The 17,520-nt window shown below is 38.9% G+C and overlaps 1 protein-coding gene across 4 annotated transcripts in view; it reads right to left on the bottom strand.

The window, feature by feature from the left end:
• The window catches only part of CNTNAP4 (contactin associated protein family member 4), a 269,620-nt gene that overhangs the window by 50,960 nt on the left and 201,140 nt on the right, over nt 1–17,520 (bottom strand). For all 4 annotated transcript variants that reach the window (XM_053608592.1, XM_053608584.1, XM_053608601.1 and 1 more), the window contains 3 exons: nt 11,782–11,979; nt 9,325–9,481; nt 4,956–5,083 (listed from right to left, as the gene is read on the bottom strand). In XM_053608592.1, coding sequence (XP_053464567.1) covers nt 4,956–5,083; nt 9,325–9,481; nt 11,782–11,979 — 483 coding nt within the window. The remainder of the gene's footprint in view (nt 1–4,955; nt 5,084–9,324; nt 9,482–11,781; nt 11,980–17,520) is intronic.

Below are 17,520 nucleotides of genomic sequence, written 5' to 3'. Positions count from 1 at the left end.
ACTAAAATATTATTAAACTGTACACTTTAAAAGAGTGAATTATAAGGGATGAATTACATCTTAATAAAGCTCTTACCAAAAAATAAAAAATACATATATATGTATTTTAAGTTAAACCAGAGAAGTTTGTTTTCAAATCCATAGGCAACAAATATTCTCAAGCACATAAAAAACCACCAATGTATACATTTGCTCATCACTTAATTGCTTATGCAATTCAAAACTTAATTGTGTCTCTTCCCAATAATTCACAAGCTATAGGTCTCTTTGCATGCATATAACAAATCACTCTCATTCCTCAACAGACCACTATCTATTGATTATCATTTATATAATAGGCAAAGTATAATACTAGGTACCAAGAACACAGGAATAAATGATCAATGGACCCTGCTCTTAAGGGGCTCGACAAGGATTAAACGCCAGTATGAGGAGTTTGTGTGTGTAATACGTTCAACAGTTTTTGAGAATGAAGAAGGGCATGTCCTCTAGAAAACTCTGCAATACTTCATGGTGAGAGGTTTTAATCTGAGTGTTGAAGGGTTCAGTAAAAGAATTAGGAAAATTCTGTAAAGGACAATGAACATTGAGCACTTGGAGCTGGATGACATCATGGCCCAGAAATTTCCTTTGTGTGGCAAGAGCCTCAGAAGTAGCAGAAGGTCTCTGCACGTGTCTTTCTGCTGCATTTCAAAAGACCACTTTGAACCCCGAGTGTCAGTGCTGGACTTCTGTTCTGAAACTATAACCTTGCTAAACTCATTTTTTACCAATAAATTCTTTGGGTTTTTCTACTTAGAAAATCATGCCATTTATAAATAGACCCATTTATATCTTCCTTTCTGATCTGTATGTCTTGAATTCCTTTACTTGAGTTATTACCTGTGCTACAACCACCAGTATTACATTGAACAGCAGCAGTGAGAGCAGACCTTCTTGCCTTCATCCTAAATATAAAGAGAAAGCACTTAACTCTTTGGCTGTGAAGTATAATACGTATCAGCTATCAGATTTTTATAGATGCCTTTTATACCACGGAGGAAGTTCTCTCTAGTTCCTAGTGTGGTTAGTTTTTAACGTAAATGGGATATTGAATCCTGTTACTTAACTTTTCACATTCTAGGTCAAAAGATTTATCTCCAAATTCGCAAATAAACTAATTAATTAAGGAGAGTAATATTTACTAAGTTTTATGTCAGAAGCACAACTTTAAAAGGCAGCTGTGTCATTCACATCCTTTGTACTTTTGCTAAAGCACTTAGCGATGTTATCTATGACCCCCGATATCAACAATAATAGCAGAAGGAACAGGAAATTTCAGGCACACCTATGTTAAAGACAAAACTAAAACAATAATTTGGAAAAGGACGTCCATACATTAAGGATGAGCTCATTTCTAGTACTATTAGGTCTCACATTCTTTATTTGTCCTGCTTTCTCAAAACTTTTGTTTTCTCCCCTAGGAAAAGTAGCTAGAGATAAAATTTCTACCATCTCTAGATTGTGTCAGAAAACAAAAATACTATTTTCTTTTAGTCTCGCATTTTCATTTTTCTGTCCAAAGAAAAAACTTTAATCTCTTGTCTCAGTGAGTGGCAGTAACGGTTTAATTCGGATCAGAGAGCTGGAGCCGGTCCCCCTGCCTTTCACACTACGCTGCTGGAACCTCACCCTCCAGGGCATCCCCTTCTCTAAGCTCCATGCCAACCACATGTCCTTGTTTTACCCCAAAGGTCATTTCACTGGGTTGTTTTTTTGTTGCTATTGTTATAACGGATCTTCAGGTTTTCAGCTGAGACTTTTGTTATTTCTCAGCCTTGAATGACTCAATGCCCAGTCCTGATGCCTTTGAGTAACAGCCACACACCTTTTCTCTGCTGATAAGGCCCACAGTGCATGAGCCTTTATCTTTACTCCTCATGTCTGCCCGGAGTTCCCCACTTAGAAAGAAACAGAGTGGCTTGGCCATTGCACCTTCAGGGGTACAAATTTCCCATATGGGTAAAAGGGACATCTGTTGTTCCGAAGCCAATGCTCCTTTGAATGAGAAAATGAAAAAAAAAAAAAAAAAAAAAAACCTCTTCCTGCAGAAAACAGTCTATAACCTCATGTGAGGATCAGCCTCAACCCTAAAAATAGACCTAGGAGTCAAGAAGACCAATTACCCAATTACTGTTTCATTAATAAGTCAGAGATTAATTAGCAGGTCTCTAAACTTGCAACTATCCATAAATTCTTATTGCTAATGTTGCTGCCCTCCCCCGCGTTCCCATTATCACAACAGTTCAATGCTGTACTTTCTCAACCTCAGCGCTATTGACATTTACGGCCAGATAATTCTACGCCGTGGAGGGCTGTTTCACGTACCGGGGGAGGTTTAGAGCACCCCTGGCCTCTCTCCCTACATCTCAGTAGCATCCTGCCTCCCCTCACAACTGTGACAACCCAAAATATCTCCAAACACTGCCAAATACCCACCGGGAGGCAAGATCTTCCAGGGGGAGAGTCACTGCTCTATGTAAAACGATGTGCACTTAAGATGCAGCAAAAGTTTGGGAGAAAGAAGCCCTAAGGAAAGGAGTTGGCAGTGACCTCAATCAACGCACACCAGATCCCAGAGAAAGGCAGCCGGGGGGGCTGCAGGATTAAGATCACAGCAAGAAGTGGAAGGTGCGTGATGTGTAGAACAACTTCCTCATGGCCATGAAAATCACTACACTTCCCCGGGGGCATCTCGAATTCACAGCCTCATCTCTGTGCAGAATTTTTCTCTCCATGAAATATTCTATGTCATCTTCACGGGACTGGGTAAGGCTTACCGGCAGAACAGGAAGTAGAGGTGATACACATCAAGATGATGGCTATAATGACAGGCAGGTTTTTACAAAGTATATATAACTTTTTATAGGCCAGTATTGTCTTTGCTTTTTAACTAGGCAACTTCTGCTAGGTATCTCTATAAATCCACTGGCTTGTCAGCTTCTCTCTTCTTCTGTTGGGCCCCTAGAATTAAATTTTATTCTAGGGAGCTTTCAACGTAAACAAATATTTCTTCTATTTCCATTTCACGTTCTAGAAATACTAAAAGCAGACATAATGAATGCATTTGTCTCTGACCTGTGTTCAGAGATGTAAATGATCTATGAATGGATGTACTTGCACATGCGCATCCTGCTGAAAACATATCAACAGACACACACACACAGACATGTATGTATATATACAGACAGTGGATACGAATTTCAAATATCATTCCTGCTGAACTATATTTGAATTTTAAAAGTCTGGTCTAGAGTATTAATGCACTGAAAAAAAAGAAATTAAGATTGAAGTTGTGGAGAAGGGGCACAGCAAGACAGCGGAAGAGAAACTCACAGTGATCGTCCCTCTGAACGAACATCAAAGTCAATATCTATCCATGCAAGGAAGCACCTTCAGAAAAACCAAAATCCGGTAAGTGATCAAAGTGCCTGCTTTGAACATTACATCATGGAAAGAACACTGAAGAGGGCCGAAAAGACAGTCCTGCGTTGCCCGTGCCACCCCTCCCTGATCCTGTGGCATTAAGGCAGCAATGCCAGAGGAGAGAGTCTGTGTGCTGGGGAAGGGCTGCCCTAGCAGAGGTGAACACAGCCCAGGGAAGAATTCTGCTCGTATCCACAGAGGGAGTATTTAAACCAGCCCTTCTGTCCTCATCCTGAAACCAGGCTAGTCCCACCAGTGACTAACAAAAAGTAGCTCAGGTCCTGGAATGGCAGTTTGGCCACAAAGCCTGCAGTCCTTGGGGAATTTCTGCAGCTGTGTTGGCTTGGAGCCTGTGGACTTAGGGAACACGTGACCCGTGAGACACCAGTGGTGGTGCCCAAGCTAGTGGCTGTGTCACCCGTCCCCCAACTCCAGCCACTGGAGCTGAAGGACAGTCTTCTTCCAATTGGGGGAAGGAAAGGGAAGAGTCCAAAGAACTTGATTTTGCAACTTGGGACCAAAACAGCCATAGTAAAATAAAGCACCAGCAGACTCCTGAAGCCCCTGAGTCCAGGCCTTATTTCCTGCACAGCATTTCTAGACCCACCCAGGGGCCAGAAGGAAACACGCTGTACTGATGGGAAGAACCAAGTCCTGGCAGGATTCACCACCTGCTGACTAACTATCACAGGTAGCCACCACCTCTGAACAACTATCACAGATAGCCAGGCAACAGTCACCACTGGCTTCAGGTGAGACCATCTGGCTTCAGGTATGACCTGGCACAGTCCCAGCTATGGTGGCCATGAAGAAGTCCCCGCATCACTCCTCTCCCAACCCCAGCAGCCCAGCACAGAGAGTGAGGGGAGAGAGGGAGACTTCGTAATGCAGAGAATTCTCTTGCATCTTACCCAAGTCCAGTAGGGTGGTACCACCAGGAGTCTACAAGAGTCACAGATCATAATAGTCAATTCCCTTTGAATATCTGAAAAGCCTTCTGAAGAAGGACAGGTTCCCATAAGCCCAGACTGTGAAGATCAAAATAAGTGCCTAACTCTCCAATGCCCAGACATTTATGAACATCCAAGAAGACACTACCTCAGCAAACAAACTGAACTTACCAGTGACCAACCCTGGAGTGACCAAACAGTAGGAAGTTCATACAAACTTGAACAATTCTGTACAGCACTGAAGCTTTCCTATGTGGATAACAGCATGTACTCAGAAATACAGGAATGCTGAAATGCACTCATGAACTAATTGCTTTCTGATGCTGACTGGTTTCTTTCTCTCAAAATCTTAATAGCGTTTGCCACCATAGCTTTGTACTTCATAGAAGAACTTACTTGTTGACTGACTAAAAGAATATTTCAGACCTTCCTTGTAAGTTTCCACAATAAAAGTCTGATTGATTCTAATGTGATAGAAACATTGTGCTAAAGAGATGGGACTTTTCTCAAACACGTTTATGACCCATTGTGGCCACTTACTGTCTCCCCGGCACAGCAGAGGCCCCAGTTTATAAGCTGCTTCTGAATGTGGTCGGCCTGTGTCTGAAATCACTATTTTAGTTACTGGCAAATGTTCTTTATACGAGAGCAATCCAGTGTCATTGGTCCTGAAAGACAATAATAAGAAGATGGCTAAAATTATTGATAGCTCTTAATTGCATTTCAAAACCTAGATGTTCTGAACTGAATTCACACACACAAAAGAGTAAGGATTGGGTGGCGCCTGTGGCTCAGCGGGTAGGGCGCCGGTCCCATATGCCGGAGGTGGCGGGTTCACACCCAGCCCCGGCCAAATTAAAAAAAAAAAAAAAAAAAGAGTAAGGATTTAACTGCTCATCAGAGCACACAAAAATATGGTTAACATTTTAATATCCCTTGTGGAAAATACATAATGGAGAATATAAAATATAGCATATGCTGAAGTTAGAATATCATCAGAGTTTTTTTTAACTTAGTATACCATTTTCTACCTTTTGATGGGAACGGTTGGTTAACCCATTTAACACAGCGGTTCTCAACCTGTGGGTCGCGACCCACAGGAACTATATTAAAGGGCCGCGGTATTAGGAAGGTTGAGAACCACTGCGTTAACACGTAGTGTAATGACTGATTAGGTTTTAGGTCCATCACTTTGCTATCTGTTTCTTTTTTCATCTTGTACGATTGCTTGTTCCTCTGCTCCTTCTCTGCTGCCTCCTCTTGGTTAATTCCTTTTATGTGCATTTAAGTTTCTTTTCTCTAGGCACTCTTTAGCTATGCCTCTGTTTACTGTGCCTTAATCTTTGCTTTATAGATTATGAAATGCGCCCTTAATTTATTGCAGTCTACTTAGATTTTTTTGTTTTTGTTTTTACTCTTAACAATTTTTTATTAAATCAAATCAAATTAAATTATTAAATTAAATTAAATTTTTATTAACTGTGTACATTAATGTATTTATGGGGTACAATGTGCTGATTTTATATACAATTTGGAATGTTCACATCAAACTGGTCAACATAGCCTTCACCTCACTTAATTATTATGTCAAGACATTTATACTATACTCTTCATAGATTTGACATGTACTCTTGCAATGTGCACCATAGGTGAGGTCCCACCGATTACTTAGATTTTATGTTGTATAACAATATAGAATGTCAGAAGCTTGCTATAGAATAATTTATTTAATGCCACCAGCCCCACATACACATACTTGTTTTTTGTGCTATTGTAAGATTTTAAATCCACATGTTAAAACTTTATAATATAATTAAACACTGAATTTTATTTTTTCAATTAAGAAAAAAATGAAACATTAGCTTTTCTGTTTATCAACATATTTACAATTTTTAGCAATCTTCATTTCTTCCTGAAGGTCTAAGCTTTCATCTGTTGTTATTTCTCTTACTGAACAATTTGTTAAAATTTTTCATTTTGGATGGACTTTGTTATTCTAAAGTTCACATTTCATTGTATAATGTAGTTCTGCTTAAAACATCCTCTACTCAGGGCGGCGCCTGTGGCTCAGTCGGTGGGGTGCCGGCCCCATATACCGAGGGTGGTGGGTTCAAACCCGGCCCCGGCCAAACTGCAACCAAAAAATAGCCGGGCATTGTGGCGGCACCTGTGATCCCAGCTACTTGGGAGGCTGAGGCAGGAGAATCGCTTAAGCCCAGGAGTTGGAGGTTGCTGTGAGCTGTGTGAGGCCACGGCACTCTACCGAGGGCCATAAAGTGAGACTCCGTCTCTATAAAAAAAAAAAAAAATGTTAAAAAAAAAAAAATCCTCTACTCAGACATTGTGATTATTTTTATGTTTAAGTCCTTAAACATGTTTATAAGAGGTACTAGAAATATTTGTCTGCTAATTCAAACAGTAGTGCTCTGAGATTTATTAATAGTAACTGCTTTTAATTTCTTGATGTTAGATCAGAGTTTACTCTATTTTGGAATGTTCAGTGATTGTTATTAATATATAAATATATGAATCATACATTGTAAAGATTTTGGATTTTGTTCTTCTCTGAAGATTCCCTTTTTACCTTCAAGGCAGTTAAATCCCTACTTTATCACAATAAATTCTGTGTCCTTAGTTTAATAGTTCGGTAGGGCAGACCTGGCTCAATTTTGCTCTTAAGTTTTCATCCTGTCCCTCAGTTCTGGGACATAATCTTTGCTATAAATACATGGACCTTCTGTCATTTCTATGGAACCTGGGAGTTTACAAAGCCTAGCTCAATTAGTAAGTCTTAAACTCCACATTCTGACTCTCCTCTTGTAGAAGGCACTGAACTCGTGTGCAACCCGTTCAGTTTGTTTTCCAGTTTAGCTCTCTCCTTGGCGCTTAGAAGTCTTCCCTCTGTGTGTGCAGTTCCAGGGGCAGCTGAGGATCTAAGGAAAGTCTTTACAATGGCCTCCCCCAGGTGGCTCTCTCTTTTCTGGGAATTCCTTTCTCCCTCACTGTCCAGTTATTCTAGCATCTCCAAATTCTGTCCTTAAACAAAACAAAACAAAAATCTAGTATTTCCTTTGAAACCCAGGCATCCCAGGGCATATGATCTATGTGCTCAAGGGAAAAAGGAACAGTAATGTAATATATCCGACCCAGCTGGACTCCATCCTTTCAGGGGTAAAAGACCCCTGACCCACAGGCACTTTCTGCTTATGTTTTGTTGCTCTCCAATTACTACAACTAGCTGTTTTTACAACATTTTCCTGGATTCGCAAAATTTTTCTGAAAAGGGTTAGTTCTATGCAAACTACTTTACCATAACCAGAATTTAATATAAGAAGTAACTTACTTTTAATTAACAATATGTTATGGGGTCATTAAAGAGTTATTGTTGACTTGGTTAATTTCTTTTTTAAGCATTATTATTAACAATATTCACATTTTAAAATATTTCTGTGTAGGGATATTTTGTAAAGGTAATAAGAAGAGTGCCTTCTAAAAGGAGTAGAAATTTTGAAAAATGAGAGTTTGAGTAAAAAAGCAAGTTTGTCACTTGCTTAGTATCAAGAATACTAAGCAAGTGACACTAAAAATGCAATCATGGCTCCACACTCTTTTATACAGAGTCCTCCTTCTACGGGTTTTTTTTTTTTTGAGATAGACTCTCACTTTGTCGCCCTCAGTAGAGTGCTGTGGTGTCAGCTTACAGCAACCTCAACTCTGGGGCTTAAGGGTTTCTCTTGCCTCAGTCTCCCAAGTAGCTGGGACTACAGGCACCTCCCAAAATGCCCGGCTATTTTTTTGTTGCAGTTGTCATTGTTGTTTAGCTGGCCTGGGCCAGGCTTGAACCCACCTGCCTTAGTGTATGTGGCCGTATGTGGCTGGAACCCTAACCACTGAGCTTTAGGCACTGAGCCCTTTTTAGTATTCTTGAAGAGTCTCCATCTCTCTCTCTCTCTTTCTCTGTGTATATAAAACAGTCTTTACATAAACATATAAGCATATGCATAAAACATAATATTGATATATGCCAAGTAAATAAATAACATCTAATTCAAGTGGTGAGCTCAATTAATGGCAGATTGATCACTGGAATTAATGTGCATTCTATAATCGAATCATTCAAATTTACAGCCAGATTGACTATTAATATTTTTAAAGTAATTTTTCCATGCAGGTCCAGTTGCTTAGCAACATATACATATGTTATGCTGAAATGTGAATATAAATATTTAAAAATATTTTCACTTTACAAATAATAAATAAGAGCAGCACGCATGCCAGCTCGAGCCTCAAATACAATGAACACCTTTTATTAACCTTTGAGATAAAGGAGAACTTGTGCATAAGGCTTTTCTGCTTAGAAGAACATTTTAAATTTAATTTTCAGATTCCTAAAATGTTATAGATTCCTCTTAAAAAATATAATCCACAGAACATTAGTTATTTGGGGCATGGTTTGTTTTTTTAAAAGAAAGATTTAAAACCTGCATATTACAATGATTATGGGAAATTATAATTATGAACATGTAATTATATTTACATGTTCAAAGCTTTTATTGGCATATTACTAAAGAAATGTACTTTGCTAACCAGCTATACATCCATTTTGAAAATAATGGAATGCCTACTTATATATAATTTTAAAAAAGAATAAAGGACTTCCCATGTAACAGATTCTTCTATCTCATCATATTATAAAAATAAAACGTACATGCCTCATGGTCCATTATAAAAAATTAAAAACCCTCAAAAAGGCACTGATCTTAACCCTTACCATGTTTCATCAAAACATACCTCTAGATAATTTCTCCACTGCACTAACTTGTTCAGTATCTGTCTAGCTATACATGCTTTTGACAGATTGATTTAAAAAAAATCTTTGTCTTGTATAAAGAAATCATATAGAAATCACCATTCATTCAGATCAGCATCACAATTGCAGTAATACTGAGAGTCAATGCAATTTCCCTCTAATCCACAAGTACATTTTTGAGAATCAGGCAAAGGACCTCCCCAGTAAGTCTGTGTTTCATTGGTTCTTCCAATCCACCAGCTCAGCGGGGCACCATCTGAAAGACAAAGATGAGAAATGTGATATTTTCTTTCTTCCAAAACCATTAAAAAGAATAAAAGGAGAAAGAGGGAAAGATTTATTTGATCTAAAAATATGCTGAACACTATAATTGATGGCATTTCCTTAAGAAAGCTTTTTAAAAAATATTTTATTACCTAAGCTTAAATGATTGATACATTTTTCTATGAGTCAGAAAGAAACCAGCAGTTGCTATTTAATTTAGTCATGATAATAAAAATGAATTGAGAGAAGTTCATATATAAAATTTCTTTAAAAATAATTTTGAAGCAGTTGGCATCAAAATATAAACAACAGTAACTAACATACCCAGGAAAAATTTATTTGAAATCATGAAATGCCCATTAAAACATTATGGAATGTTACGTAAAGTCACTGATTTATCTCAATATGTTTGTTGTCTAAAAATACATGAGCTGTGTATTGAACAATAGGCATGGTATGGTACTCCCTTGTCGTAATTTAAGATTTATTTGGAAGTATGTATTCTCTCTTCCATTTAATGGCTTAGCTATTTATTTGTAGACTATAGAAATAACAATGAAAGATCTTCATGCCTGAAGCAAATACTACGCTCAAAAAAAAAAAAATTTTTTTTCCCTTAGCCAAATGCATCTCTCTCTACAATGAATGTTCAGCCGCATCTCCTCTTGGAGTTAAGACTAAACATGATGCCAAGGAACTACAGCAAAGAATAGACAGAATATCTATGTGCGAATTTTTAGAAAAGGAGGTGAGGCATGTAGGCAATTTGTCTTGGAAGAAAAAAGATACAGAGGAAAAACTGTAGTCATTTGAGAATCAGGGCCTGAGAAGACTGTAAGCAACATCAAATCAGTCGACTCCTAAAGGTACTTGATTGATTTTTTTCTGTTGACTTCCAAAGCTTTATGTTGTAACCATTAGCCCCACTGAGAATCTGGGATTTCTCTCAATTTTGCCCTCATTTATAAATGCCAATCTGCGTTTGAGCTCACTGTTAGAGCCGCTCTGCTAATGCTGACAACCTCTCTCCCACCTGACAGGGGCTGGCTTCACGCACTTAGTTCAGTACCTTAGTGTCCCTCGGAGCCTGGTACTGTTGGCTCCGTGTTGGAGAACAGAAAGCAAAGATTAAGATTCATCATTCAACCATTTTATGAACCAAAGACTCATCTAACTAAGTTCTATATGTAAATGGAAGACCTGAAACTTGAACTTAGTTCTCTGCGAACCTGTAAATCAGATGCTTTCCACACTACAACTGACTGATCCTCATTCACAGGTAGGATTGAGGTTTCGGGGGACACAAGATCTAAGCAAGATGCTACTGGAGGAGTAAAAACCCTGACTGAGAACGTTCTGAAAGAGAGGAAAAGGAGGAGGGGGGACCTCAGGCAAAGGGCAGATTAATCTGGCTGCATTAAGTGGAGAGTAAATAAAAGAGATGCTAATTAAGAACAAAAGGTTCAAGTGTTAGTTCAACATTTTTGTGGATTATACATATGACATATGCTGTTCCCATAAGAAACATATTTCTTACCACATTCTTGTCATTCGATCTGGAATGTCAACCCCTTTTGGGACAAGCCAGAGTGAATAGTTAACAGAGTGGCTTTCTTGTGCAAATGTCCTAGGAGCTTCTCTGACATCTAAAGAAAAAGACACCTGCATGGCGCTGCCAGAAGACCCAGCATGCTGGGGTGATGGCTGCCCAAGCAGCCAGAATTCGTGGTTCTGGGATCCCAGCAGAAGCGTCTCTATTGGACAAACAACACAAAGGCACTAGAGCTTCTTAAACAGAACAGTGCCATGATGGAAGCAGCATGTCTTAAAGGTTGGTTTTTTTCCCTAAGTTTCAGTATTTCAGATTTTATATTGGATGGTTAGAGACCCAAAAAGATGGCAAACTGGGAGGCCAGCTGGAAAGCTCTTATTATAACTTCAAGAATTAGGTCTTGAAGGCTACTTAAGGCAGACGTGGCAGGGCCTGAGCTACTCTGACATCATGAAATGTTCTAGAAGGGGAAACATGGAACCAAAATCAGAATCCAGAAGCAGCCTGGTCAATTAATAATAGAATAAAAGAAAGCGTTAAGACAATTTTCTGATTCCCACTTGAGCTACTGAATCATGATCAAGGCTTTGAATAAAGCTCCATGAAAACCAAAGGGCACCAAAATACGCAGGGATCACACATCCTCCGTGGCCTCATGTACTACGTGGGCAGAATTCCAACCTTGTGAGCTGGCTAAGTTCTCCACGCAGCATGTGTGACACGCGCCTCAGTTTGCTCACCTTCCTTACTGACAAGCCGTGACTTCTTGCAGTAGTAAGTGAGGTCCTGTTCGCAGTGCTCCGCACGGGTAATGGTGGCCTGGAGTTGCTCCATGCTGGCCACATACTCGAAAACCCCAGTGTACGGGTTCTCTGGATTAGTATTTCTGACTCTTGTTAAGTCGGAGCCGTTGTGTTGTATGATGGTCCAGGCCGTTTCTTGTATGCAGAAATGGGGGAAGAAAGAGAGGAGACCATCACTAGTCTGCAAAAGTTAAAATAAATAAAGAAAATCAAAATCACCTTTTATCTGAGTCAGATTTTTCTAGTTATAAAACCTCTCTTGGAGGTAGAGTCAGTACAAATGGATTCTTAAATCTGTAAAGTTAAAAGTGATTCTTTTCTCTGAATCTATACTACTCCCATGCATTTATAGGGATTTTATTTTACCTTTTCATAAAATTTAGCCAGATAATATTTATGATAAAAAATATGAGGAAATCTAATTGTAGAATTTGGGGGACATATTTCATCCAATCTGATATTACATCTTTTTAAGATGCATCATTATGTTATTTTTCTTCAAGAAACAGAAAAATGATGTTTATTATAATTTAAAACATTATTGTTTATTGACACACTCAGAATTTAGTGATGCTACATTATGAAAAAATGTGATACAATTAGTGAAAAAATTCATATTGCATAATGTAAGTAATGACTTTTTTACTTGTGTAACCAGGAAAAGGAAAGTAAAAATGTTATAGCCAGGGTACATCTCTTTAGTTATCATTTAATTAGGACTATGCATATATTTCTTCTTAAATCAAAATGAAATATTCATTTTGGTCCTTGAGATCTACACAGTTCAGCCATACAAAAGGGAGCTACCCTTTTGAATTGAGTACATTCGACTCAGCACTGGCAACTCAACTAACACAAAATAAAATATCATTGAGTATCTACTAGACCTTTCACTACTAGTACTTGAATGTCTGCAAACATTTCCATCATATCGATTATCAGAATTACTTAGATGAAATAAAAATCCCACCATGTTTATAAGAGCAGATAAGCAGAGCGCATGTACCCTTTACCTGGCCCGGAATAGACTTTATACTAAAACATGCTGTGATGTATGCAGGCACAGGAACAGATTAATTAAAAGGCTCTGATTTAATAGGGAAAAAACGGATTGGAAGTTGTCAATACTCCACTATATATGTGCTGTTAAGTCACATAACTCTTCTGTATTACAGAGTAATTCTAAATTGGAGGAAAACAGTGATAGTTTTTCCCCTGCCCCTTTTTAGCTAATACTTTCACATGGCTCAACAATCAAAATAAGATTAAGGAGATGTACTTTGAAAAGTTTCGTTCCCACCCCCTCTCCCAAGCCTTAGAGTTTGGCACAGAGAGGCAGGCTCAAGGAGGCAAGGTAAACACCACAGCCCATCACTTTGCTGACGTGGGTTATTATTTATCTGTGAAACAACAACTCTTACTTTTATTCCCCCCTCACTTTGCAGCTCACCCTACCAGAACAATGCTTTTCTCAAAGCGAACTTGTTATGTAAGCTAATGAAATTCATCATGGGCAGCCAGCAGCACAGTGTTGAGGCCATCAGGAGAGCTAAGTTGCAGATCCAGTAAAGGTCCCAGATCTGAGTCAGATCAAAGTCAGGTAAAATCTGAGCGTCCATTTCCAAATTTGGAAAATAAATTGGCTGAATGACGCAACAGAGTAGGTGTGAAATCCTATAATGTTAGCTAACTCATCCTTGGCTATCAGAAGTTGGAAGATATTATTAACCAGGTAAATCTGTGACCCTGCTTTTATTGTCAAGCAAAACTATCCCCCTTCTCTTGTGGCGAATCAGTGGCACAGATGAGGAAGCTTAACCCCAGCTGCCAAGAGAGCCCAAAATAAGCATGCTGGAAGCTTTCGTCTCTTTGCCTTCCAGATCACACTGAGAGAGACTTCCCTACAGTTTAGCGACCACTGGGTCACAATTAACACATGATTCTAAAGATCTTGAAAGGTGCTGTAAGAGATTCAAGGCTATAAGGCGGACAATCATTAAAGGCACCTCAGATACTTGCTGAAATGCTGGAATTCTAAAATATTTCACCGTTGAGATATTTTCTGTAGGCAACTTTATTTTCTAATAAAAAGCACTACAAGATATGATGTTAAACAGATGCCACGCTTATCAGCCCCTCTAGATTCCAGACAGCCTAGGATCATCACAGCAGATCATGAGCTGTGGAAATGGGTGTCTCCACATCCAGGTTCCAAACCCCATGTGCTGATTCATCAGGAAATCTCTGAAAATTTTCATTGTAGGGCCTCGGCTGTTCTTTCAGACATGAGTGTGTTATCTCAGGTTTCTACACTTAGTTTAAAAGAAAAACCATGAAAAACATATACTTCTGCTTCGTCACAGTTTATAGTTTGATATTGTCATTTATTTTATTGGAGGCCAGTCTGTAAGCTCAGTAGTCTGTAGCTCTAGGACAGTGGTTCTCAACCTGTGTGTCACAACCCACAGGAACTGTATTAAAGGGTTGCGGCATTAGGAAGGTCGAGAATCACTGCTCTGGGAGAACAGGAACAGTTTCTGATCTGCCAACCACAGTATTTCCAGCACAGAGCACAGGAGTGTGGTATAACAAACATGTTAAAGGAGGTATTTGTTGAAGAAATGGGGGGAATAACCAAACAAATGAATGAATAAAAACAATGCATTGTCTGGATTAAAGCACAGCCTTCCAGGTTATCTGAATTTGATTCTATGGCAGCTCTGAAATGTTCATTGATTGCCTTTGAGCCGTTTTATAAAACTCTGGAAACTGTGGCTATTTAATAAAATTGAAAAATAAAGTTGCATCTGAAAGTGTGAAGGGGCTGAAATATTGCCCTGCTTGCAAGTTAATGTGTCATCTTGCCACGTATACAGATCTCCCACCTATCTCTCCACCCCCCACCCCCCACCCTCACAGACTCAGAGGACCTTTGGAGCAGGGACCACTTCCTAGCAGAGAATCTTCACACCCTGTTTCCCACACGCTGATGCACACACACAGGTGCACCTGTGCATGCTGGAGTGACACCCCAAGAAAGGAACCTCAAGGTTAGGGGGCTGAGACTTGATGGAGTGTGGCCAAGAGGAAGGATCTCTCTTCCTCCTGTCCACTGAGTGAGACATTTGGGCTCTGGAATGTCACAAATTTTTTTTAGAGGAGAGAAAGTACAAGTCTTTAGGTTTTTATTATTCTTAGAAAGTAAGCAAATGGGTCTAAGTGAGAGAAGCCTTTCAATCATTTCAGAGCAATTTACTATCTCTAACTTCCAAGACATATTTAATCATTCTTTAGTCTAGGTTGCCAGACTTTTTCTTTCTTGCTTTCTTTTCTTTCTTTCTTTTTTTTTTTTTTTTTTTTTAGATAGAGTCTTACTCTGTCACCCTGGGCAGAGTGCTGTGGTGTCAGAGCTCATAGCAGCCTCAAACTCCTGGGCTTAGGCCATCCTCTCTCGTGAGCCTCCCAAGAGGCATCACAGGCACCCGCCACAGCGCCCAGCTAGTTTTTCTATTTTTAGTAGAGATGGGGTCTCGCTCTTGCTCAGGCTGCTCTCAAACTCTTGAGCTCAAGTGATCCACCCAGTTCAGCCTCCCAGACTGCTAGGATCACAGGTGTGAGCCACTGCACCTGGCCACCAGACTTTTTTTCTTTGCTTAGAAGCAAACACGTTGTTTTCTGACAATAAATAATTCCTCTACGGACAAGCAACTTCCACGGGATGCAGGTTCCATGGCCTTCCCTCCTTCACGGTAGAAGCTGGCAGTGCACATATGCACATCTATATGAATGTTCTGACACGTGGATGTGTCGGTGTTTGGGATTTTCCCTTGAACTGGTTGCAGCAGCTTGCTGATTTCTTCATTAATAAGGTATTACACATGATCTTTTAAAATGTGTTTTTGAGCTTTTATTTTTACATGTGCAAGAGAGTCATGATATATCTTTGTTGTGAATGACCTTTTACTAAACACAGAGAGAGTGGCAGTGTAACGAAACAGGGAAATGAGTAAGAAGAGAGCTAAAATAGGCAGAAACGTATGAGAAGTTTATAAACAGTGGAAGGCAGTTTGTGTCTACCAGTGTCTCTCCCTGAAGACATTTGTAATAATATGAATTGTAAATACAGCAACTGAGTAATTAAGAATTTGATTTACCTTAGGCTGACTGCTATTTTTTAGTGTGATAACAGCATAAAGAAAAAAAAAACACGCTGTTTAAGCAACACGGCCGCAAAGCTTATGTTGTTTCATGCTTGACAGCTGAGGGTTGGAGGTGCTATGTTAATGAAAGCCAGGGAGGTCAGAGGGCAGACAGCATTCTAGAGCAAAACTCAATGCAAATAGGGCTACGTTTGAGTAACAGCAGTTAGTTATTAACCCTCATAGCTATTAGGAAGGCCTTTATTATTGAGATCTCTAAAATGGAAATAATTATGCTATTAGAAGTCTCGCGTTCTCCAGCCTTCCCATGGAATGGTCTAAGAAGCGCCTATCTCAGAATTACATGATGTGCTGTTAGTAATGCAGAGATCCAAACCTTGGTCTCTAAACTTACCAAGTCAAGGAAACTAAACTCAAGAGTCTGGGTAATGGGGTAGTCAGAAAGGGGGTGTTTATCTCATAGAATTTTCATGTATAGAAGATTTGAAAGCTGCTGTTTTGGAGCTCATCAATTTCCTCCTCTGAACTAATTGTCCTTACAATGCAATGTCTGGTGATGAGAAACATTCTGAATACAAAACTATTTTATTATAGAAAAAGCAATAAATTTAGAGTGGAAAAGAACAGTCTTGTACATCTCAAAGGGACAGCCATTGGTATTCACCTTTTCTGGACTAATAATTTTTAAATTATATTTGGAATTCTTTGTTTCATTAAGAAATTTCAGTTTTTAATGTAATTTAGGAGATACTCATTCAAAATAAAGATTTTTTTCTTAGTATCTTTCAGTTTGTAATTCTTAGAGGTTTTTTTTTTTTTTTAGATTTTTTTTATTATTAAATCATTTTAGAGGTGTTTTAATACATGTGGAATAATTTGATGCATTCTAGACAAATAACTAGATTTTCAAATAAGATACATATTTGCAAGTTACCAATTCACCATTTTGTCTTGTTTTTACAATTGATAATGCCTGATTTGTATAACTAGCAGTATGTTGTTGGCTATAAGCAATGGGGCGTGGGCAGAAGGTAACCTATCCATAGGAGAAAACATTCAGACTGTGAGAAAAGAAACCAAGGTTTCAGCATTGCTCTATCCCTACTGATACTTTTTTTTTTTTTCAGCCTGCTATACTTAACCTCTCTGAGTCCTGGTTTCCTCATTTGCAAAACCAGATCAATAAGGAGAGTTTCAAGTGGTAACATGTATTTCTCACTGGGGTTGTTACACTCTGGGCTTGTCACTCTGTTTGAATATGTTCCCATAGTCTAGAGCTTCGGGAAACACTGGGCATCATCTGTCCCTCTGCCCTCAATATCTTACTATTCATAGAGATTTAAATTTTTTCAATGTCTTCTTTTTCATCAATACTCCTGGATAATCTTACTAGAACATCTTCAACCTCTGAATGTTTCCAATGACTCCAGTCTTTAATTCATTCATTATTTTCTTTATAATTTAGATATTCAGGGATCTAGTCTTGTTTTTTTGCCTCCCCTCCCTTTGAAATTTA

The sequence above is a fragment of the Nycticebus coucang genome, chromosome 2, assembly GCF_027406575.1.
Source record: "Nycticebus coucang isolate mNycCou1 chromosome 2, mNycCou1.pri, whole genome shotgun sequence".
Taxonomy (NCBI): domain Eukaryota; kingdom Metazoa; phylum Chordata; class Mammalia; order Primates; family Lorisidae; genus Nycticebus; species Nycticebus coucang.
Note: the sequence above shows the minus strand (reverse complement) of the source record. Positions and strands in the feature narration are given on the sequence as shown.